The sequence below is a fragment of the Lepidochelys kempii genome, chromosome 4 (genome assembly GCF_965140265.1).
Source record: "Lepidochelys kempii isolate rLepKem1 chromosome 4, rLepKem1.hap2, whole genome shotgun sequence".
NCBI classification, from domain to species: Eukaryota; Metazoa; Chordata; order Testudines; family Cheloniidae; genus Lepidochelys; species Lepidochelys kempii.
This window is the reverse complement of record NC_133259.1, coordinates 80,359,368-80,380,085: the sequence shown is the minus strand read 5'-3', so window position 1 is coordinate 80,380,085 and position 20,718 is coordinate 80,359,368. Positions and strand designations below refer to the sequence as shown.

Genomic DNA, 20,718 nt, shown 5'->3' with positions numbered 1-20,718 from the left:
TCAGGCCAATAACATAAGGAGATTGCTTTTATTCAAAAAATTTTTGTTTCTTTTATTTATTTTTCAAACAATAAAAAATAATGAAAAGCACTAACACCATAAAACTCCTGACTGAATTTCTAAATAAAATTTCCTTTACTGGGAAAGCTGTAGGCAGACTCTGAATGTAAAAAATATTTCATTCATGTCATTCTGTTTCCTTCTGCATCTGTAAAAATAGTCAGTAAATTGCACATAACCCTGTCGGTTTGTATAGCTTTCTTGAAATTTTCTCCCTCATGCTTGCATATGGTTTATTTTCAGAAATACATCCTGAAATTCCCCATGTTACTTAAAGTGTTTTGAGATACATCTTGAGGGAGGGGGGAAATAATAAGTGAGACAGTAACTGCAGATTTTGAATTTAAGTACAAAGGTCAAGATCAACTTGTTGTTTTTTCAGTGCACAGCTAGTCAAATTCCTTGATAAATTGTTCTTTGAAATGAAAATAAAGTGAAGGAGGAGAGAAGACAAAACTCTGAGGTCATCAGCACCATGCAATGGCTTGAGGCATTTGTGGTTGTTGGTTGTTTAGTAAGTGGTACTGTATACTGTAATTGAAATAAGCCAAAAAAACTTCAAATCCAGACTCCAGCGAGAAACTGCTGAATTGGAATTCATTTGCAAATTGGATACTATTAATTTAGGCTTAAATAGAGACTGGGAGTGGCTAAGTCATTATGCAAGGTAGCCTGTTTCCCCTTGTTTTTTCCTACCCCCCCCCCCCAGACGTTCTGGTTAAACTTGGATTTATGCTGGAAATGGCCCACCTTAATTATCATACACATTGTTAGGAGAGTGGTCAGTTTGGATGAGCTATTACCAGCAGGAGAGTGGGGTGGGAGGAGGTATTGTTTCATGGTCTCTGTGTATATGATGTCTTCTGCAGTTTCCACAGTATGCATCCGATGAAGTGAGCTGTAGCTCACAAAAGCTTATGCTCAAATAAATTGGTTAGTCTCTAAGGTGCCACAAGTACTCCTTTTCTTTTTGCAAATATAGACTAACATGGCTGTTACTCTGAAACCTGCCAATTTACCTAGAAGACCTTTAAAAACTCAATTCAGGGTAAAACCAAGAGGACAGTCAATTCATTTTCACTGAATCTCAAAGTAAAGAATGCCCCCATAGAAGGTACCATATTAAGTAGTCAAGGGAGAAAGAGTGACTTTCAACAGTAAATGTGTTCATTATGAGAATCCCCTACACTGTGACTGCCTAACACATATGTGATTATGCGGTAAAATATGGTCCTGCTTGTCTAGGAGTCCCATATCAGTTATCAGAATGTCACCCTATATCTCCTGTCTGCTGTACTTTGTGACTCCAACAGTACTAGGCCATTCATTACAGAGATTGAGGCCCAGATTCTCATTGTGCCCCAAAAGTGGGCTCAGCTGGAGATGGGGTACAAAGGAGGACCCCAACCCTGAGATCAGCTCTGTGCTAGCTGGATCCTTGGCTCGCTAGTCCCAAATGTTAGTTGGCTATGGCCCTAAGGGGGGACTTTCTCCCAGTTAGCCCATAGCACATCCACTTCATCAGGGTTTGGGAGAGGGTGATGTAAGAGTCAGCTATGCCAACTCTGACTGCCAGGGATTCCTAAACATTGGAATAGCTGGTTAATATAGCTTTCCAGTTGCTTTGAGCAGCACTAAGCAATTGGAGCAGGGGCTGAGGATCTGGCCCTGAATTCCTAATTCCCTTTCACACTCATCAGACTTGGATAGTCATGTTTTAGCTCCACCTCCTGGTCCTTGGTTTAGGGAGGAATCACAAAAAGGAGGAGGTGTAAGGGTGCCAGAAAGAAGATTGTTGGGGTGAGGGGTGTCCTGGGTGGAATCTCTGGTTGGGGCTACATATAGCTTACTGAGAGAGCTGAATGAAATGATTCCTGAAATGTGAGTAGCTAATCCACCAACATGGACCAAACGCACCCTGCTTCCCATACCTGCTGCGCTAGATTCAGATAGTGATCAACTTGCTCCTCCAGAAGATCTGCTCTGCTGGGTGGGGGACAGAGTGAGTTGGGTCTTATTGGTCTTGCTGATGGGAGGAGGAAATCTAACCTTACAGTACTTCTTCCCCTAAAGATCATATGACTAGGGGAGGAAGAAAGGAATGAGACTTTATTAGATTCCTTTTCCAGAATATACTACTGCTTAGCTCTGCTTTTCTGCTTTCTGTTTCTCTTCCTTAGAGGGACACTTTGTGTGTTTTGCCAACCACTAACTTCTGCATACAGCTAGAAATTGTAGTTTAGACATACTCATTCCACCTACTGCAGTGTCGGAATATATGTAAGGAAGGGGAGGCTTCCTTCTTCACAAAGACGTTTTCACATTTCAGAAACTACTTTCATTGTCCCTGTTAGTGTATCTACAGAATGACGAGCTGTCTTTCCTCCAGGAAGTAGAGCATATTAAACTGATGCTATTGGATGAAAAACCTCCATCTACAACTCTTTAGAGCAGTGATACTCAGACTGAGGCTCTCATGCCACAAGTGGCTCTTTTATGTGTCTCCCAGGGCTCTTTGCAGCACATGATATTAACACATGGTGTGATTTAATTATTAACCAATCTAAGTTCTGAACCAGTCAGGATATAATTACTATGTTATTAACCAATTGTAGTTGATAAAATAATAATCCTTGGTCGGTCATTTTGCTGTGAGGTATGTGTATGTGTGCGTGCATGCACACAGCCACAGGGGAGAGGGAAAAAATAACATATACATGCTATTCAGGTCTTGCATTTTAATAGTGTCATGGGAAAAAACAGGTCATTATTGGTAGTATTGTCTTTAACAACTAGGCCATCTCAGGTTTTTATCCTTATTTGTCTTTGTAATTTAGTAAAAAGAATACAAATATATTTTAGATCCCCCCCCTCCAACTTCCTGAAGCCATCCACCCAGCTCCCCCTAAGTTACCCCTCCTTTCCCACTCAGATCCCAGAAATCCCTTCCCCTACTCCCATCGTTCCCATGGATACTCACCAGAAACCTAGCTGTCTCAAGCTTCTCTACCAAGCTATCCAGCTACACTCTGACACCCTCCACAACAACTGATACCCTCCGCCACCGCTATCCTGTACCTCCTGGACATACCCACAAAACCCGGCTTCCCCTCACCCCAACTTTTAACCCCAGCCACTGAGCTTGCTCCTATTTTACCTCCAAGCATCTGCACAAACACTATTTCCCTTTATTACCTCCCAGCTACATCAACTCCACCCCACAATGTTTCCTAGTTAGCCCCACAAACCCAGCTTCCCCAACTTTCCCCACTCAGGACCCACCTACTCACCATACACCTTTCCACACCCATGCACCTGCCACAGTTGCCAATTTAGTGCTGCTTCTTCTCCTACCACTTCCTGAGACAGAGGTTATTGATTTTAAACTTAAGTTTATGGTCATATACAAATTATTTGCTGGTGTTTCAATTATTTAATTACATTATTAGCATATTTGAAAGTACTTTGCATAAAAATCACATATGAAGCTGTGCAAAAATTGACATCTATGAGGACTGGCCCCACAGTCAAGAATTTGAAAGCTAAAATAACAGAAACCTATTAGACCATTTTCTTGTGCTACTTTAGCTACTTGGCTCCACTTAGCCAAAATGACTTTAATGGGAGTTCAGTGCTCAGTTCTTCGCAGGACTGGGCAGTATGGCCAGGGGCCAATAAAGCAATGAAGCAGATGCTGAATTTTAAGCACCTAAGTAAGCCTATGGGTCTACTTCAGCATGTGCTTAAATGCTTTACTGAACTGGGGCCTAATACATGCACTCTCACTGTCCCACCACTGCAGTCTGACTACACTGTATATTAAATCCAAGGGAAGAAACAAAACCTCTTTGTACTTTTTCTTATGACTTATTCATATTTTTATCATTTTCAGTATTTTTTGTTAACTTATGCACATACATAAACAAAATCCATAGAGATGATTTTTCTTGCCATGGTTTGGATAACTGTGGTATGCCTGTGAGCTCCCTATCAAATGTATTTTCATATAAATCATAGCTTTGTACACTCTATTTTCTGAGCACTGGGGCACAGCAGGGCAGGGATTTCTTGTCTTCACAGCTTCACATATGAGTTGCCACTGACATGATCTTATCATTTGCAATTTGTCATGCTACTTTCGGTGCCACCTGTCACTGCAGTCTCATCTCCCCCATCCCTCTTCCGTTAGCTACGGGTCTGAAACAAATCTTTTGAGGCTTATGGAAAAGCCTAAAAGAAGAAGAGAAAATTAACAGGCATCACCCACTCCGCATGACCAGCAAAACCTGAAATGGAAGCACCAATTGGCACTATTTATACATTCTGATGATATTGCTAGTGTTAAGTCCATCACTGCTACACAGTCGAACAAAATAACTGGTTTTAGTGTGGTGCAGCTACCTGATTAAAAACACTGTTGCATGCTGTGGTATTGTAACCATGTTCGTCCCAGGATAATTAGAGAGACAAGGTGGGTGAGGTAATACCTTTTTATTGGACCAATTTCTGTTGGAGAGAAAGACAAGCTTTCGACCTACAAAGAGCTCTTCTTCCGTAATTTCCCAAACCTGAAGAGGAGCTCTGTGTAAGCTTGAAAGCTTGTCTCTCTCACCAACAAAAGTTGGTCCAATAAAAGAGATTATCTTATTTACCTTGTGTCTCTGATAAGAACCAGTGATTTTAGAGAGTGCCCACATTTTCTTTCTCCTCCATTAAATATATAAAGTTGCAAACAATAATACAGCTATTGAAGAGAAAAGGCCAGGAGTATTACCTGACTCTTTAATCCCCACAAAAATAATTCCCTCCTCATTTGCAAAAAGGGTTCTGAGCACCTGGTAGTGAGTTTAGAGAAAGTGCAGTAGAACAGCTTCCACAGTATTTGATCTGATTTTGACTATCCCATCCCTAGTGTAAATTCAGAGATTAAAAACTCTCCCGTCAGTTTTGCAGGTACTTTAAGCACCAGGCTGCAGTCCTTGGTAGGAACTCAAGCGGTGAATCTGTCAAACAAGATTAGTGGAGATCTGACTCCCCCTTCCTCTCACAAACCTGAAAAGCCCATTCCCTCCCCACCCACTCCTCAAACATCTGGATGTTGCTGACTACCTAACAAAAACAAAATCAATCACTTGCTTGCCAGATCACACAGATGTATGTATCCTGCTGCTTCGCCATCTGCAACCAGTAGTAAGTGGCCATTGCTTCATTTACCAAATATTTTTTTGGTGAAATTGGGGGAGGTAAAGAATCCATTATAGTGATGATGATTATAAAGGGGTGCATTCTGGAATTCACTTGATGAAAATAAATTGTCTGCCATAAAATCATATTTTCTGTTTGCTAATTTTTGTACTTCTGGGAGAAGGGTAGGGGATAAAGCAGAGAGATTTATTTGAACTCATGAATAAAGCGTCAGACCCTTACATTTCTGGGTGGCATCCATCCATCTTGTGGAAATACTGCTGAATGCTTATGAGAAAATATTTGATTCAGTCAGTCATGTTCAAACAATTCACTTGGGTTCTTAAAACCAAGAACACATTTTTGCAGGTAATTGATCCATCAAATGATACACTAATGGGGACAGGGTTTTTGTTTGTTGTATGTAGTAGTACTGAATATTTTTCTGATCTACCCTTTTCATCCCAAAAGAAAAAAAGTGTGTTAAGTAGTAGCGATAAATGACAATTACTAGGGCTGTCGATTAATCGCAGTTAACTTATGTGATTAACTCAAATGAATTGTGATTTAAAAATTAATCATGATTAATCACAGTTTTAATTGGTTACTGTTAAACAATAGGCTACCGATTGAAATTTATTAAATATTTTTGGATTATGTTTTTCTACATTTTCAAATATATTGATTTCAATTACAATACAGAATACAAAGTATTCAGTGCTCACTTTATATTATTATTTTTATTACAAATATTTGCATTCTAAAAATGATAAAAGAAATTGTATTTTTCAATTCACCTCATACAGGTACTGTAGTGCAATCTCTTTATCATGAAAGTGCAGCTTACAAATTTAGATTTTTTTTGTTACATAACTGCACTCAAAAACAAACCAATGTAAAACTTTAGAGCCTACAATCCACTCAGTCCTACTTCTTGTTCAGTCAGTTGCTCAGACAAACAAGTTTCTTTACATTTGCAGGAGATAATGCTGCCCACTTTTTGTTTACAATGTCACTGAAAGTGAGAACAGGCTGTCAAGTTTCCTTCCCCACTCTGAACTCTAGGGTACAGAGGTGGGGACCTGCATGAAAGACCCCCTAAGCTTATTCTTACCAGCTTAGGTTAAAAACTTCCTCAAGATACAAACTTTGCCTTGTCCTTGAACCCTATGCTGCCATCACCACGCGTGTTAAACAAAGAACAGGGAAAGAACCCACTTGGAGATGTCTTCCCCCAAAATATCCCCCCAAGCCCTACACCCCCTTTCCTGGGGAAGGCTTGATAAAAAATCCTCACCAATTTGCATAGGTGAACACAGTCCCAAACCCTTGGATCTTAAGAACAATGAAAAAGCGATCAGGATCTTAAAAGAAGAATTTTAATTAAAGAAAAAGTAAAAGAATCACCTCTGTAAAATCAGGATGGTAAATACCTTACAGGGTAATCAGATTCAAAACGTAGAGAATCCCTCTAGGCAAAACCTTAAGTTACAAAAAGACACACAAAAAAGAATATACATTCCATTCAGCACAATCTATTTTACCAGCCATTTAACAGAAGGAAATCTAACGCATTTCTAGCTAGATTACTTACTAACCTAACAGAATTTCTAAAGAGCATTCCTGACCTGGTCCCGGCAAAAACATCACACAGACAGACAGACCCTTTGTTTCCCCCCACCCCAGCTTTGACAGTATCTTGTCTCCTCATTGGTCATTTTGGTCAGGTGCCAGTGAGGTTATCTTAGCTTCTTAAGCCTTTACAGGTGAAAGGGTTTTGTGTCTGGCCAGGAGAGATTTTATAATTCTGTATACAGAAAGGTGGTTACCCTTCCCTTTATATTTGTGACCCAGGCCTTTGTATGGCACTATTGTAGCTGGCTCTTCAGATTCTTAAACTTGGGTCGAGTGCTGTAGCTATTTTTAGAAATCTCACATTGGTACCTTCTTTGCGTTTTGTCAAATCTGCAGTGAAAGTGTTCTTAAAACAAACAACATGTGCTGGGTCATCATCCGAGACTGCTATAACATGAAATGTATGGCAGGATGCAGGTAAAAGAGAGGAGGAGACATGCAATTCTCCCCCAAGGGACTCAGTCACAAATTTAATTAATGCATTATTTTTTTAATGAGTGTCATCAGCACGGCAGCACCTCTGGAATGGTGGCCGAAGCATGAAGAGGCATACGAACCTTTAGCATATCTGGCAAGTAAATACTTTGCAATGCCGGCTACAAAATTGGAATTGGAATTGGAAAAGGTTCAGAAAACGGCAACAAAAATGATTAGGCTTCTGTATGAGGAGAGATTAATAAGTCTGGGACTTTTCAGCGTGGAAAAGAGACGACTAATGGGGGATATGACTGAAGTCTATAAAATCATGACTGGTGTGGAGAAAGTAAATAAGGAAGTGTTATTTACTCCTTCTCATAACACAAGAACTAGGGGTCACCAAATGAAATTAATAGGCAGCAGGTTTAAAACAAACAACAGGAAGTATTTCTTCACACAACGCACAGTCAACCTGTGGAACTCTTTGCCAGAGGATGTTGTGAAGGCCAAGAAAAATAACAGGGTTCAAAAAATAAATAAATTCATGGAGGACAGGTCCATCAATAGCTATTCGCCAAGATGGGTATGGATGGTGTCCCTAGCCTCTGTTTGCCAGAACCTGGGAATGAGCAATAGGGAATGGATCACCTGATGATTACCTGTTCTGTTTATTCCTTCTGGGGCACCTGGCATTGGCCACTGTTAGAAGACAGGATCCTGAGCTAGATGGACCTTTGATCTGACCCAGTATGGCCGTTCTTATAGTCTTAAAAGTGCCATGTGAATGCCTGTTCTCACTTTCAGATGACATTGTAAGCAAGAAATGGGCAGCAAATGTAAACAAATGTGTTTGTCTGAGTGCTTGGCAGAACAAGAAGGACTGAATGGACTTGAAGGTTCTGAAGTTTTACATTGGTTTGTTTTTGAGTGGAGTTATGTAACAAAAAAAAATCTACATTTGTAAGTTGCACTTTAATGATTAAGAGATTGCACTTATATAAGGTGAATTGCAAAATACTATTTCTTTTGTTTATCATTTTTACAGTGCAAATATTAGTAATCAAAAATACTAATATAAAGTGAGCACTGTGCACTTGGTATTCTGTGTTGTAATTGAAATCAATACACTTGAAATGTAGAAAACATCCAAAAATATTTAAATAAACAGTGTTCTATTTTTGTTGAACAGCGCGATTCATCGCCATTAGTTTTTTTTAATCACTTGACAGCCCTGGCAATTACTAATAACCTGATCCACTTATTTAATTTCACCCAATGGGTTCTGAGCTGACAGTATTATATTACTGTTCATCTAGAGCCATCTAGGCCCATATTCAGAAAGATATGAAGGGCCTGCCTAACTTAATCACGCGAGTAGTTTCATTGACTTCAGTGGGCCTTGTTCATTTATTTATTTAGATTTAAAATAATTGAAAAGATTCCTTCCTGAGATTCTAGACACCATAACACATCATTAATAATGCAATAAAATCCTAGCAGCATTAAACTAATCATTCCAACAGGAGCTAGCCAGCCAGCTACCTACAGAAACTCCTTTCTGACCCTCCATCGTTGTGGGAAGTATACCCTCAGCCCTTTCCAAACATCCTATTGAACCAGTGGCTTTTGCAGCATGCAAAATTAGGGCTATTTTGTAGCACGTGGGGGAGCAAGTTCTGGAGTACCAATGCCCTGACAGAGACAGCTGTCTCCTCTCTTTTATAATGAGAGGGATCCAGCTCAAGCACCCCTTATCGCAACAATGGGACAGGGAGATGTGGTCTGTAGAACAGGCCAGTCTCAGGCCATTTTGGGTTTTATAGGTCATAACAAACACTGAATGCATCCGATGAAGTGAGCTGTAGCTCACTAAAGCTTATGCTCAAATAAATTGGTTAGTCTCTAAGGTGCCACAAGTACTCCTTTTCTTTTTGCGAATACAGAGTAACACGGCTGCTACTCTGAAACAAACACCTTGAACTCTACCTGGGAACCAGTAAATCACCAGTGCAGATCCCAGAGCACTGACGACACATGCTCCCAGGGAGATGCCCTCTTCAATAGGCAAACAGCAGAATTCTGCATGTGGTTTTAAGGTGCAGCCACATGTAGATCACACTGCAATAGTCTAATCTTGATGTGACAAAATCATGAATAATAATGGCAAGATATCTTCATGTCCACGGGGCACACCCACACAGAGTAATTTTGCAGAAAACAAACCACACACAAAAGAACAACACTCAGGAAACAAAAGGGAACTCACTGTTTTTCTTTTATCTAATCCCTTTAAGTTTTATAGACTTATTAGAGATTGCTTTAAATAATAGTTAATTAAAAAATCAGATAGAGGTGTTACTTTTAAGTTCATGATGTCCCTTAAAATTCTATTACTAATATTAGTAATGTTTTAAATGTCCCTTAATACTCAATCAAGAGTTTGAAAATCATTTTAGATTAGCAGCAGCAATTGGTTAAAATGCAAGGGCACAATTTTGATAGGTGTGCAGCTTGAATTGACTTACGTGCATGCACGCAAGACCAAAATTTGCCCCTAAATCTTTATATGTGTACTTGAGATCAGATTTTTCAGAAATGTGTTTGGTGATTTGTATGCATCTTGCTGTAGAGAGTAATCTCCTTAGACCTATACAAACTTTCCTTGGTTCAGAGAGAACAACTTCCATTGATAACATCGTTTGTTTTAATTTTAGCAAGAAAAAGCAAAGTACTGTGTGTGAAACTTTGGCATGAACTAAACACACTTTATGTATATAGATCAAATCCACCCGCTAGAATTCATTTTGACATCTTGGTGTAAAAAAGAGTTCTGTACTTGGTGAGTCTTTGCTGAGTCTGAATAGTGTTGCATTTTATAGCCTGTTTTCATGGAACCACCACTAATTCAGTTCCAAGTGAATAGAAAGGAAGGAAGACAAAAGGAAGAAAGGAGAGTAGCAAAATACGGACCCTGGACTTCAGAAAAGCAGGCTTAGACTCTCTTAGAGAACTAATGGGCAGGATCCCCTGGGAGGCTAATCTGGGGGGGCAAGGAGTCCAGGAGAGCTGGCTGTATTTTGAAGAAGCCATATTGAGGGCGCAGGAACAAACCATCCCGATGTGCAGAAAGAATAGCAAATATGGCAGGTGACCAGCTTGGCTTAACAGTGAAAACTTCGGTGAGCTTAAACTCAAAAAGGAAGCTTACAAGAAGTGGAAACTTGGACAGATGACAAGGGAGGAGTATAAAAATATTGCTGGAGCATGCAGTGGTGTAATCAGGAAAGCCAAAGCACAGTTAGAGTTGCAGCTATCAAGGGATGTGAAGGGTAAAAAGATGGATTTCTACAGGTATGTTAGCAAGAAGAAGGTGGTCAAGGAAAGTGTGGGACCCTTACTGAATGGGGGAGGCAACACAGTGACAGATGATGTGGAAAAAGCTGAAGTACTCAATGTTTTTTTTGCCTCGGTCTTCACAGACAAGGTCAGCTCCCAGACTGCTGAACTGGGCAAGACAATGTGGGGAGGAGGTGAGCGAAAGAACAGGTTAAGGACTATTTAGAAAAGCTGGACATGCACAAGTCCATGGGTCCAGATCTAATGCATCCAAGGGTGCTGAGGGAGTTGGCTGATGTGATTGCAGAGCCATTGGCCATTGTCTTTGAAAATTCATGGTGATCAGGGGAGGTCCCGGACGATTGGAAAAAAGCAAATATAGTGCCCATATTTAATAAAGGGAAAAGAGAACCCGGGGAACTTCAGTCCTGGAAAAATCATGGAGCAGGTCCTCAAGGAATCCATTTTGAAGCACTTAAAGGAGAGGAAGGTGATGAGGAACAGTCAACATGTATTCACCAAGGGCAAGTCATGCCTGACCAACCTGATTGCCTTCTATGATGAGAAAAGTGGCTCTGTGGATATGGGGAAAGCAGTGGATGTGACTTAAGCAAAGCTTTTGACACGGTCTCCCACAGTATTCTTGCCAGCAAGTTAAAGAAGTATGGATTGGATGAATGGACTAGAACGTGGATAGAAAGCTGGCTAGATTGTTGGGCTCAATGGGTAGTGATCAACAGCTCGATGTCTAGTTGGCAGCTGGTATCAAGTGGAGTGCCCAGGGGTTGATCCTGGGGCCGGTTTTGTTCAACATCTTTATTAATGATCTGGATGATGGGATTAATTGCACCTTCAGCAAGTTCGCAGATAATCTTAAACTGGGGGGAGAGGTAGATATGCTGGAGGGTAGGGATAGGGTCCAGAGTGACCTAGACAAATTGGAGGATTGAGCCAAAAGAAATCTGATGAGGTTCAACAAGGTCAAGTGCAGAGTCCTGCACTTAGGAAGGAAGAATCTTATGCACCGCTACAGGCTGGGGATCGAGTGGTTAAGCAGCAGTCCTGCAGAAAAGGACCTGGGAATTATAGTGGACGAGAAGCTGGATATGAGTCAACAGTGTACTCTTGTTGCCAAGAAGGCCAGTGGCATATTGGGCTGTATTAGTAGGAGCATTGCCAGCAGATCGAGGGAAGTGATTATTCCCCTCTATTCGGCATTGCTGAGGAGTATTGCATCCAGTTTTGGTCCCCCCACTGTAGACAGGGTGTGGACAAATTGGAGAGAGTCCAGCGGGGGGCAACAAAAATGATTATGGGGCACATGACTTATGAGGAGAGGCTGGGGGAACTGGGGTTATTTAGTCTGCGGAAGAGAAGAGAGAGGGGGGATTTGATAGCAGCCTTCAACTACCTGAAGGGAGGTTCCAAAGAGGATGGATCTAGGCTGTTCTCAGTGGTGGCAGATGACAGAAGAAGTAGTAGTGGTCTCAAGTTGCAATGGGGGAGTTCTAGGTTGGATATTAGGAAACACTATTTCACTAGGAGGGTAGTGAAGCACTGGAATGGGTTGCCTAGGGAGGTGGTGGAATCTCCATCCTTCTAGATTTTTAAGACCCGGCTTGACAAAGCCCTGGCTGGGATGATTTAGTTGGTGTTGGTCCTGATTGAGCAGGGGATTGGACTAGATGACCTCATGAGGTCTCTTCCAGCCCTAATATTCTATGATTCTATGACTACTTTAAAATGCTGTCTCCTGTAGCAGCATGAAAACACTCCAAGAATTGGATGCTTTCAAGAATAATTTGTGACTGTTGTGTAAGCTTAAAGTTACAATCAAAGACAGTTTATCAACACTGAAGAAAATAGATTGGACTTGCTTTAATCTTTAAATGGTTTACTGAGAATTCTCAGATGCTAATTTGCTGATACAGCAGTTTTAGCATAAATAGGATGGCATGAAATTTTATTAGTCATCCCAGTATTATCCCTTAGCTTCTAGGGTGATCCATTTCTGTAACATATGCCTGTTCCTTCCCTTAATGTATAGCAAAAGGAAATTGGCTTTTAAATAGTATTAGCAGTGTTAAAGTGTCTTATCTGAGTGAGGAATCAGTATGATCATCTTATGAGGCATCATTAAAAATAACATTGAATTTCTACAGTAGTACAAAGTACATTCTGCATGGGCATCAGTACAAGAGAATAAATTGCTAGAGGTTTCAGCCTCAGAGGTGCTGTTCACTCAATCCCTGTTGACTTCAGTGGGAGTTCAGGATATTCAGCCCCACCCAGTCTAAGTCATTTTATTTATTATTTATTAATTACAGTAGCACCTCGAAGCCCACCTGAGATTGGGATCTCATTTAATATGGTAGTACATTGTAACCAATGTGCCATTCTAATCATACACACCATCGTTCTTTAAAGTGGGCGGTCGAGGGACAGCATATGGTAAAAATAGTGGGGAAACTTGTAACAAACCATTAGTTTTGTATTAAATATGAAAAATTCCAATTTTCTTTTTTCCTAACCCTGTATTTGCTGTAGAAACAGGGAGGGAGGAAAAAAGGATGATTTAAACCACTCTTGAACTCCAACTCTTGGCCCCAGTGGTGTAAATTAGGGCAGCCTCTAGATGTAATAAGGTCGCTGAGAATAGGCAGAGTGCAGTTTGTTCTGGACATGTCCCCTCCTGCACCTCAAATACACGAAGCTGAGAGGGAAATGAAGAGCCATTTCAGCAGCAGTGTGCTGGCTGGGCCACCCTTTTGTATCAGAGGTGTTCCCTGGGGAGCCTTTCTGCAACTCTCTGCCTGCACCCACTTTATTACTCCTTTATGCCGGTGTAGCATCCTGAATGGGCCAGACAGAAGAGAGACTCTAGCCTCTGAACCATTAAATAATATTACAGTTGTGACACAAACTGTCTGTAGTGGGGAAATTCAGTTCAGGCTTGTACTTATCTCAAATCAGCATGATAAACACAGGCACAGCATCAGGAGTTAAGGGCAAAGTGTTGTATTTAATTTAGGATGTCCTTTCTCCTCTTTGGTTGTTAAAAGAAAAGGAGTACTTGTGGCATCTTAGAGACTAACCAATTTATTCGAGCATAAGCTTGTTTAAGCATAAGGTTGTTGTTTGCTTGTTTGATATTTGTTTGTTTGCTTGTTTGTATTTGTTCTCTTGGTGGTTTGTTTTTAAATGTCATAAAGTGTAAGAATCCACAAGCCCAAGAGAATCAAACTGTTCCTGCTTCCTGGATTAATGTATTTATAATTTGTTTCTATGCATATTATTATCCTTTAAGGAACAGCCAGGTGCATTTGGAAACCTTCCTGTGTTAGGGCCTGATCTTGAATCTATTAAAGGCAATGGGAATTTTGCCATTGATTTCCATGGGAGCAGGAACAGGTCCTAAGTCAATAGTTAGTACTGCAGCAACCAATGGTGAAAATCACAATGTCAGTAAAAATATCCATATTAAATTATAAATAAAGCTACTCTTCTAGCACATTAATACTGGGGAAAAGAGTTAATAACTTTTGGCTGTTAAAAAAATGTTCCTAGTCTTTTTTATGTATATCTGTCTATAGGTTTTATTTGATGCTTTTCCATAAACAGATTTTTTATTTTACACATTTCTTTAAGTGACCTGCTCTTTAGTTGATACTCTGGAGACCAAAAGTCAATTGCATTGGCATGATATTTGCAAATGTTTATAGATGAGATACTAAATCTTTGAAAATAGAGTAGGTTATAATGGAAGTGTTGGCTCAACTTTAACTTTAGAGGCAGGCACAAGTGGTGCCAGTTTAACTAAAGCCTGTGTTTAAAATAGGGCTATCCTTGTTATGACATTGATTCACCGGTGTCTCCTCTTCTCCCACCCCCCAAAAACACTGATGACATTTTGTACCACATACCATTGTGTTGTGACAAATTAATAGATCGTTTTGTTTTCTGCAGGAAAACTGAAGACTTTTATAACAAAACCTCCAGTGTCAAAATGAATACAGGTATGCTGTTTCTGTGAGATTTTTCTTTACTTTTCTATCTTCTATATATATATCTTTTAGCAAACTAGGGGCCAACTTATTAAATGTTCATGCACAAATTACACTAAACTGATATTGAAATTAAACTAAATAGTATGTTTGTATATGTATATTTACATGTGCCACATACATATATAAACATGTATGTATATTTTATATGTATATATATATGAAATATGCATGTTTATATGTATATAAATATATATAAAATTGTACAATGCATATATATGTTCTGCAGCACAACGGCATACATAACAGTCAAGGGAAAATAGCATCCCTTTATCTTTGGAAAACAGTACTATAATGCTTCCTTTTCTGTAAATATCCTATTATCATGGTATATTATTAGGTGGGTTTATATATAAAAAGAGGTTGCTATTTAATAAATTAGTGGCTATACTGGATCACAAATTGAATATGAGCCAACAATGTGATGCAGTTTTAAAATAGGCTGGGGTGTATTAACAGAAGACGTGTAAGACACAGGAAGTAATTGTTCTGCTCTACTTGGCATTGGTGAGGCCTCCGCTGAAGTTGTGTGTCCAGTTTTTGGGCACCACACTTTTAGAAAGATGTGGACGAATTGGAGAGAATCCAGAGGACAGCAACAAAAATTATAAAAGTTTTTTTAAATAATATGGTCTGTGAGGAAAGGTTAAAAAAAGGCATGTTTAGTCTTGAGAAAACAGGACTGTGCGGGGGACCTGGTAACAGTCTTCAGATATGTTATGGGCTGTTATAAAGATGGCAGTGATCAATTATTCTCCACGTCCACTGAAGGCAGGACAATAAGTAAGCAAAATTAATCTTCAGCAAGGGAGATCTAGGTTAGATTTGAGGAAAAACTATCTATAAGGATAAATAAGTACTGTTGTAAAATCTCTCTCATTGAAGGATTTTAAGAATAGGTTAAAGAAACACGTGTCAGGGACTGTCTAGCTTAGTGGTGGGCAACCTGCGGTCCGTGGGTGCACGCACCCCAGCAGGGTAATCCGCTGGCAGGCCGCGAGACAGTTTGTTTACATTGACCGTCCACAGGCACAGCCACCCACAGCTCCCAGTGGCCGCGGTTCACCATTCCCGGCCAATGGGAGCTGCGGGAAGTGGCGCAGGCTGTAGGGATGTAGATTACCCTGAAAGGCCGCAGGTTGCCCACAACTGGTCTAGTCTCCACACAGTGGGATGGATACTAGATGATCTCTCGAGGTCTTTTCCAATCCTGTATTTCTATGATTCTAATTACATTATCTTTCAGACTGCTGTGACAGAAATGTAAAATCTGGTCTTAACCAAAACACAAATTGTAGAATGTTTGTTTGCTTTATGGCCTATTACAAAGTACAAATTAAAACTGTAGCTTGATCCTACAGTATTGAAGTCAATGGGAGTTATGCCACTGACTTTAAATAGGGTCTGGATTGACCTGTGCAGTAGACAAGTAAAATCCTGGCCCCACTGAAGTCAATGGCAAAATTTATAGTTACTTCAATGGGGCCATGATTTCACCCAATGTGTACATAAATAACTAATACCACAACCTCAGGTTTACTCTGAGCTATTATAGTAGAGATAGTGGATTCTCTGAACACAATAATAAGCAGCATGAGCAAATCAGCTCAAGTAACTTTTTATTCATCTGAAGCTTGTATTGTTTTGTATTCAGTAACTGGTGGGTCACACAAGAGTTTAATAAGGAAGACACTATTTATTGTAATGATATTCAGAATTTCTCTCTGCCCAGTTTTATACTTGTTTATTTGTGAGAGCTGAAGTTACAGTATACATTTTTATCCATATATTCATATTTTTTGAAATTAGGGTAGTTATGAAGCACTCCTTAGCTGATGGAATTATGATGTGAGAGGTAATTCAGCTAATCATTATCACACATATGATTACAATTCAATTGCATATTGCAGTCTCATGGGTTCAAATCTAGTAAATACTATTTTGTACATGTCTCTCCTTTTAAAATGTCACATTTCATTGCTCTAATATCACAAATGTGAATTACAGCCTCGTCGTGACATCATAGCTGACATATGGGTTAATTGTTCTAACTTCCAGTGAGGTTTTTGCTACAGGTTTCAATGTAGTTGAATTCCTTTTGTTGTGGCCTTTAATTCTAATGCCTCCAGAGCAGACTTTGATAACTACCTACTGAAACCCCCTAGGATTGCCTAAACAAATATGTCACATGAACTTACACTGAACTTACACCTATTGCACATTTACAAATCCAGGAGCACATCACTTACTTGTGAACATCTATAGCAATTGTCCACAATTACCAGTTCCACTAAAAGAAGAAATTACCCAGTGTGACGGGTCAGCTGTCCCTCACTGGCTGGCAAAGGATTAATAGCAGCCCTTAGAGTGTCTGTGCAGAACCCAGCCAACCAGACAAAGGCTTAGAAGCAGCCAATCAGGGCCAGGCTGGGCCCTATAAGAAGGGCTGCAGGGCAGAGAGGAGCTGAGGGAAAAGGACTGGTTGCCTGTAGAGAGAAGTACCTGGGACAGAGCAGTGCTGGGCAGGGTCAGGGGAGCAAGCGGAGCTCCAGCTGGCTCTCAGACTGAGGCCTTGATACAGGGGGCGAGTAGGTGCTGGGGCTACAGGGAAGTGGCCCAGGGAAAGCAGGTAATGGCAGAGAGGGGAAGGAGAGGCAGTGAGCGGCTGCCAGCTATAGGGTCCCTGGGTTGGGGCCCAGAGTAGCGGGCAGGCCTGGCCCTCCACCTTTGCCTCACTGGCCGCTGAGGGAAGTGGCCAGCCAAAGGACTACAGTTTTCCCCTGAGCGAGGGGCTGAACTAGGGGCTGCAGTTCGCCACTGCCGCGAGAGGCCAGGTGAAAGACTGCCGGTTCCCCCGGGAAGGGAGGAGACAACAGAGCTGAGGAACAGCCGGAGGGCTGTGCCCTGAATAGGACACTGCGGTCCAGGAGTGACGCAGGTCCCCACAGACAGCAGAGATGGTGGAGAAGCAGTGATGGAGAGTGAGACACCACAAGAGGTGAGCACCCTGCTGATGGACAGAACTAATTCCTGGAGCAACCAGAAGGAGGTGCTACGGTGGTGAGCACGACCCATTACACCCAAATAAAGTAATATTTGAAATTTAGTTCTATTGATGTAGTCTGCAACCCCATGCAAAAACCAAGATAGATTAAGCATAAGTATTGAGAGTTATTCCTGGCGTAGCACCAGGAGTAGAAAACTGAGACGGCACTTTCACTAAACATGAGAGCGGTTGAGATAAGCGATACTCAGCATAGTGTACTTGGTTACATAGAGCTTCCTGACCCTCCTACACATGGTATCCTGAGTGCTGTTAAATTAAAATAATAGTGCAGCGACCATCTTGGATCTGTGGATTTACTAATGCTTCATAGCAGGAGTCTGTGCATGTACACAGCTGTAGGTATTAGGTACTACAGAATTGTCACCGGTGTCTAGTAAAAACTGGGTCATTCCACAAACTACTGGTCTACTTGAAGAATAAATGGGTCCCCTGTAGCTCTGGTGAATCCTGTAAAGTCATTAGATGGGCAAATTAAGCTTAAAAAAAAGAAAAAGTAGAATCTTCCAGTCCAGTGTCCCCTATGGATGTAGACTTGGCAGGCCATCTCAGCCAGAAGCTATATTAGTCTGCAAAGTGTGTGTTCAGTTTTCACTTTCTAATGGATGGAAGGGTTTGTTTGTTTGTTTATGTTTTTTGTATTTGATACTAATTGTTTATCAAATGCTAGACAGGCAACTTCCCAAATTTAACAGCTAAAGGCAACAAAACATTTTTGTAAAAAGCAAAGAAATAAACAAGTTGTAGGGGGAGATTTTCAAAGGCACAAAGGGGAGTTACACACACAATTCTCATTGGTTTTCAAAGTCCTCCATAATGTATAGAGAGAAAAATATCTACATCTGTGCCACCACTTGTGTTAGCTGCCCCACTTCTGGGGCTAGCAGTTGGTGCAATTCACTTAGACTCAGTCTCGCTAACCACTCTCACAGATCCCCAAGTGCATATCTGAGTTCCTTATAGGACAATTAACCACCCTTAACCTCCAATCATATGCTCCTTGTGACCACTCTTGCACCTCTCCATGATGGATTTATTACAGGTTTACAAAACCTGAGAAGCTAGTATAAATCAAATGGTCCTAAACCAACTCCTGCTCACAACGCATAAAAGAAACTTACAGTTCTCTCCCATGAACTGTCCTCCTCTCACCCCTTGTTTTATCATCCTTTTAAACCCACTTTCAGATTCACATCCTTACACAATTGTTTTACCTGTTTTATCTACCTACTGCTTCTAGATTATTTATAAGTGATCGCTCACTATGTTATCTAGGGGGATAAATACTTATCTGTGTTCATTAGATTGCAATCTTCCCAGTGCAAGGACATAATTTTATATTGTGCCTATTAAGTCAGGTGCAGACCTATGGCACTATATTGATAATAATAGGATTGTGATAAACTCTGAAAATTGGAAACAATATAGGATCGAGATCTATATAGGCGAAACAAAAGATATTTAAAAATAATTGCATACAAAATTGCATGCAGTGTTATTTTTAATTTATTTGTTTTGTCATACTGGACTAAAAAGAAGTTAAGTAGCGTTCAGAGTTCACATGAAATCTGCGGAAGAGAGAATTCTTCCTAGATGGAAGTAATTGCATTGTTACTTCACCTGTATTTAAGACAAATAAATAGTAGTGTTTTTTTAAATTCACAAGTCAGCTACTCAGTAACTTCTCAAAATGCTTACCAACTGCTTAACACATAGGATGGAATTATTCAAAGTGTTCAGCATTGATAACAATCCCACTGACTTCAACAGGAACTGAGTTAAGGCACCACTGAATGCCCTAGAAAATCCCACCCATCATTATAATAATGGCCAAGCACCTCAGAATGTGTGACTATAGGCTGTGAGAAACTGAGCGAGTATTTTCTCTCTTTTTATGTTCTGTGAAGACTGGAACAAAATAGCTGCAAGAGAGAGATCCTGGATATGTTGCCTCAGAACAAGGTTTTCATATGGGCAACACACTCTTCTGATTATGGCATATCTGTGTAAAGCTGAGAACATCTCCATGTTCCCCAGAGTAGTGTGCTAATAGAATGTGTGATTTCTTAGAATGTGTACCACACTAAGCAGGAGCGATCAGAAGAATATTAATGATAACTTAAAATGTATGAAGTGCTTTTCATCTAAAGATCTCTAAGCGCTTTAAAAATGTGGATAAGCGTCTTTATCCTCATACGAGAGAGATGAGGTGAGTGAGGTAATATCTTTTATTGGACCAGCTTCTGTTGGTGAGAGAGACAAGCTTTAGAACCACACACAATTGTTCTTCAGATCTGCAAAAGGAACTCCCAGTGTCGCAGCAAAATGCAAGATGGAACAGGTTGTTTAGCATAAGTAGTTAGCACACATTTTAAGGGGCCATTCAAAGGAGAGTGGCCTGTTAACACCTCTCCAGTCATAGGACAAAAAGAGGGGGATAGTGTGTCACAGATTGTTGTAATAAGCCATAAATTCAGTGTCTCTTTTCAGTCCATGACTTTTGTTGCCTAGCAGAGTAATGAATTTAAGCTCCCAGGCGTATCCTTTGAAAGTGTTGTGAAGGTTTCCTTTGAGGATGAGGACTGAGAAGTCAGATATAGAGTAATCGCTTTGTGAAAAGTGTTCACCAACAGGCAATAGGGTGTTTTGGTCTTTTATCATTTTCTATGTGAGTTCATTCAAGAGCATAGTGATTGTCTGGTTTCACCCACATAGTTGTTATTGGGGCATGTAGTGCACTGGATGAGGTACACCACATGTTGTGATAGGTATGTGTAGGACCCATGGATGTTGAAAGGTGTGTTGTAGGTAGAGTTGCCAGGTTTTCAACTGGAGCACCCGGTTGAAAAGGGACCCTGGTGCCTCCGGGTAGCACCACTGACCAGGCCATTAAAAGTCCATTTGCGGCGCAGCGGGGCTGACCGGCTTCCCTGCCCAGCTCTGCGTGGCTCCCGGAAG

General features: G+C 40.6%; 1 protein-coding gene across 32 annotated transcripts in view; it reads left to right on the top strand.

The window, feature by feature from the left end:
- The window catches only part of SORBS2 (sorbin and SH3 domain containing 2), a 450,872-nt gene that overhangs the window by 304,059 nt on the left and 126,095 nt on the right, over positions 1 to 20,718 (top strand). For 29 of the 32 annotated variants that reach the window (XM_073341803.1, XM_073341814.1, XM_073341810.1 and 26 more), the window contains one exon: positions 14,599 to 14,648. The exons of the other annotated variants lie outside the window; for them this stretch is intronic. In XM_073341803.1, coding sequence (XP_073197904.1) covers positions 14,639 to 14,648 — 10 coding nt within the window. In that variant the 5' untranslated portion in view covers positions 14,599 to 14,638. The remainder of the gene's footprint in view (positions 1 to 14,598; positions 14,649 to 20,718) is intronic. 32 annotated transcript variants of the gene reach the window in all.